The sequence below is a fragment of the Cucurbita pepo genome, chromosome LG16, assembly GCF_002806865.2.
Source record: "Cucurbita pepo subsp. pepo cultivar mu-cu-16 chromosome LG16, ASM280686v2, whole genome shotgun sequence".
Taxonomy (NCBI): Eukaryota; Viridiplantae; Streptophyta; class Magnoliopsida; order Cucurbitales; family Cucurbitaceae; genus Cucurbita; species Cucurbita pepo.
The window spans coordinates 2,119,378-2,123,316 of record NC_036653.1 but is presented as its reverse complement, the minus strand read 5'-3'; the positions used below and the strand labels follow the sequence as shown (position 1 = coordinate 2,123,316).

The 3,939-nt window shown below is 37.3% G+C and overlaps 1 protein-coding gene across 1 annotated transcript; it reads left to right on the top strand.

Annotated features, from left to right (window-relative positions):
* Positions 1-3,523: 3,523 nt before the first annotated feature.
* Positions 3,524-3,939, top strand: LOC111777582 (defensin-like protein 1). The gene is made up of 2 exons (XM_023657239.1): positions 3,524-3,612; positions 3,689-3,939. Exons 1-2 carry the CDS (start codon positions 3,552-3,554, stop codon positions 3,856-3,858), a joined length of 231 nt encoding a protein of 76 aa, XP_023513007.1. The 5' UTR covers positions 3,524-3,551; the 3' UTR covers positions 3,859-3,939.

The following is a 3,939-nucleotide window of genomic DNA, read 5'->3' as shown; positions in this document are numbered from 1 at the left end:
ATGCTCATAAACCCTGTCATCATTACCTAAGAAATCTCTGGGCTTTTTCTTTCATCGGGCATTTTTCAAATTAACTTTCCTAACAAATTAACTGCATTTGGCATTTTAAGTTTATTTCAACAAATGTTGCTCGGTCCCTGATCAACATCATCTTCTTCACAAGGAAGCTTAATTCCACAACATGCAATTTCTTCTACTTCTCTCTTCTTCATCATCTTGTAAGGTACTGTTTTATTTCTCAACCTTCTTTTTAAGCTTGCTTTTAAGATTCTTTGATTGAGATGACAAGTTTGGTAAACACACCAACTTATAGGTTGCTCTTTCTTGATTGAAGTAGCATCTGATTTCTTCTTGGCTCTGTTCTTCGGTTTCGTTTTCTCCCGATTCACTGGTTTCTTCTTCTATTTCTTACTGCTAACGCCAATGTTTACTTTTGGAAGATGTTGATGGTCTTCCAATAGTATCTTATACAAGTGGTTATGCGACTGTTTTACCTATATCTTTAGGGCTCAATTAATGTCGAATATCTTGAGAAACGAGCCGACTAACTCCACAATGCTACATTTTTCTATTATTTGACCAAGGCTAATAATATATCTTTGTCAATAGACATTGATCATCGTTCTTATACTAGAAAAAAATGGATCCTTTGCCTTGGATCAGTACAATTGATTCATCGTAAAGTTTCACGTTTCTAATGAACTTCTCATCAAACTCCTTGAACTTTGCTCGATCTCCGATCATGTGGTTACTCGCTACGTTGTCTAGGTACCATATGTTGGTCTCTATTTGGTCTTCTCCATCTGCGAGGAGGATCACCATAACCTTCTCTTTATTGAGCATCAATAAGTTTGACATTTTCTCGGCCAACATCAATGCAGGCACTTCATCATCTGTGAATGTGAGATTTACCTCCTCATAGCACTCATTGTTGCAACACTCTACCGCCTAATGTCCATATTTTTCACAAGCATAACACTTGATCATACTCTTCTTATTTCATGGTTAGAATTATCATGGATTTGTGAGGTATTGTCTTGACCTCCTCTTTCACCACATTCACAATAACGCCTATGACTTTTACGTTTCTTGTTGTGGTTGCCATGTGCCTTCGTACCTAAAAAGAAAGAATCAGCCACATCTTTTCTTTCGTCCGTGCGAGCCACTCCTTTTGTATGAGTAAGATATGTTTCTCCTCCTCTCTGTTATCGTAGCCATGAAATCTCTTCTCATGGACTTTCGACGACCAACGACCTCTTCAACTGACATATTCTTGAGGTCACCAAACTTCTCATCGAGCTAACAATCTGCATGAATCTCGGAGGGACAACTCAAAGGAACTTCTTGACGATAGAAATCTCCTCCACATTGTCGCCTAACAAACAGATGCTACTGACGATTTTCGTTAACTTCATGACAAATTCATCTATTGAATCACTATCCTTCATGCGGATAACTTTGAACTCACTCTTCAAGGTCAACACCTTTGCTTCTTTGACACGTTCCATACCACAAGCATTGTTTGCAGTGTCTCTCACGCTGCCTTTGCCAAGTTCTTCTCTACCAACATGAGAAGAACGTCCTCTGGGACTGCTTGGTAGATGGCGACAAGAGTCATCATGTTCTTATGCTCCTCACCGTCATTACCATGCACAAGACGTGCTCAATGGCGTCCCACACGTCTTGTGCATGTAAGTTAACACGCATCTCTATCAATCATAATGCATAGTTACTCTTTGTGAGTAACAGATACTAGAGCGTTACACTCCTTTTCGTTTTGCTCTTTATCATCGTCATATCTCCTACGACGATTTTGTATGGTGATGACATTTGTTTCGACAATTAGGTCTTATTCAAAATGTTGGATGTGACTCATAATCGAAATATAACAAAATAAATAAATGAAGCAAAAGAACAACTTGAAGGAAGAGTTTCTTAGAACAAAAAACCTTGATTTACGACTTCTGGAGAAACTAGAAACAAAGTCCTGAGTTCTTTTCAATTCCTTTTGTTGATATGAATAGATCCATTGGTACGACGACTTTTGGAGAAACTAGAAACAAAGTCCTGAGAGCTGATGCTCAAAGTGGACAATATTATACGATTGATTGTGGAGGTTCATAATTCCTAACCGAATTTGGATATTCAAATTTCGTCCACACCCACAGTTTTTACTTTCAACTCGAGACCGGTTTGCTTCTTCAAGCCCCTTTTTTCCAAATCTGTTTCTCCTCCGGCCAACGTCGATTTTGGAAGTTCTTCAAGCCCCTTTTTTCAAAGCAACCTTCAGCTTGGCTTAACGCTCGAGCTCACCCATCCTACAAAAAATTCAGCTGAAATTGTGCTTCATATACCTTGTTACACGCGTCCTACTATATTGTTCACGTATTTTTTTTTAAATCAATTAATTTATATATTTATTTATCCGATTTTCCTTTTACTTCATTTCTAAAAATCTAGGTATTAAATATTGTGATATTCCAAATATGGAAATGATTATTTTTTCAAGTTCTAGGCTCCAAATACCAACCATAAATCTAATTAGGTTGTGTATTGTACCTAGCTATCAATTTAAATATGTGAATATATGTATATATATATATTAGGTCATCTCCCTTCCATGGACGAGGTTATTACGAACAAGAAAATCACGAAATTTGGCCGATTCTGCTTTGATTTGTTTCCAAATGTGTCGTCTGTGGTTATTATGACTTTGGCGCCTCGATATTTGAAGCAACAATAGGGCCTTGGTTTTAGATTATCGGTGAAATTGAATCATGGACTCACATGTGAACAAAATTAAGGAGGGATCAGATCAAGTGCCTCAAGGACCGGTCTCTATTGAAGCAATAACCATCTCACTCGAACTCAAACCTACCACTAGCCAATAGTATCCTCTTTAGCTTAAATCTAGATATAGACCAGTGTGTTAGCGAAGACGCTGGCCTCTAAGGAGGACGAATTGTGAGATCCCACATCAGTTGAGGAGCAAAACGAAACATTTATTATAAGAGTGTGGAAACCTCTCCAAAGGATAAATGTTTTAAAACGTTGAAAGGAAGCCCATAAAGAAAAAGCTAAAAAGGACCATATTTGCTAGCGATTAGCATGAATTGTTACAAATAGACGTTTACAAAATGACAAGATCTAACATATTCAAAGACAATATAGAGCATTTTTAAATTTTTAAAAAAATTAATGGGACCCATTTTAAAATTTTAGAGATGAAATCAATATAATTAAAAAGTTGACCAAAAGTTACGAATTTGAATCTCTCATTTTTTGATATAATAATACTGTCATCCATGGAAAAAAAAATTGAAGGTATACTATAAGAAGACTAGTAAATTTTCAAATTTACATTCAATAGGTATTAAAAAATAAACCGTGTGCTTGAACAGAGTGAATACAGTGTGCACGAGAGATTGGGTTATATTTCCTTAGTGAAGAAGGAAGAATGAGAAGGTAATTGGGAGTGGGGGTTGCTATATATACAAGAGGTGCCTCCTCCTATTTTGCACACAACTTGAAGAGCAAGATAATAGCTAAAAATGATGAACAAATCCTTCCTCTCCATGCTCCTATTGGTCCTCCTCATCTTCTCTTCTTCAGGTAATCAAAGTCTAACCCTACCATCTTTGCCATTTCTTCTTTCTTCCTTTCTTCCTAATATGTGTGTTATTTGCAGAAGAGATGATGGGTCGTGGTGCTGAGGCTCGAATATGCAAGTCCAGGAACCACCACTACCATGGCCTCTGCTTTAGCCACAAGTGCGCTACTCGTTGCCGAAAGGAAGGCTACCTTGGCGGTCATTGTCACCACTTCCCCCGCCATTGCTATTGCACTCACAGTTGTTAATTGCAATATTGTTTTTAATATGTGAGCTTTGTTATGCTTTCTAATATCATCTTTACCTTCATTTCATGAATAAACTTTGTT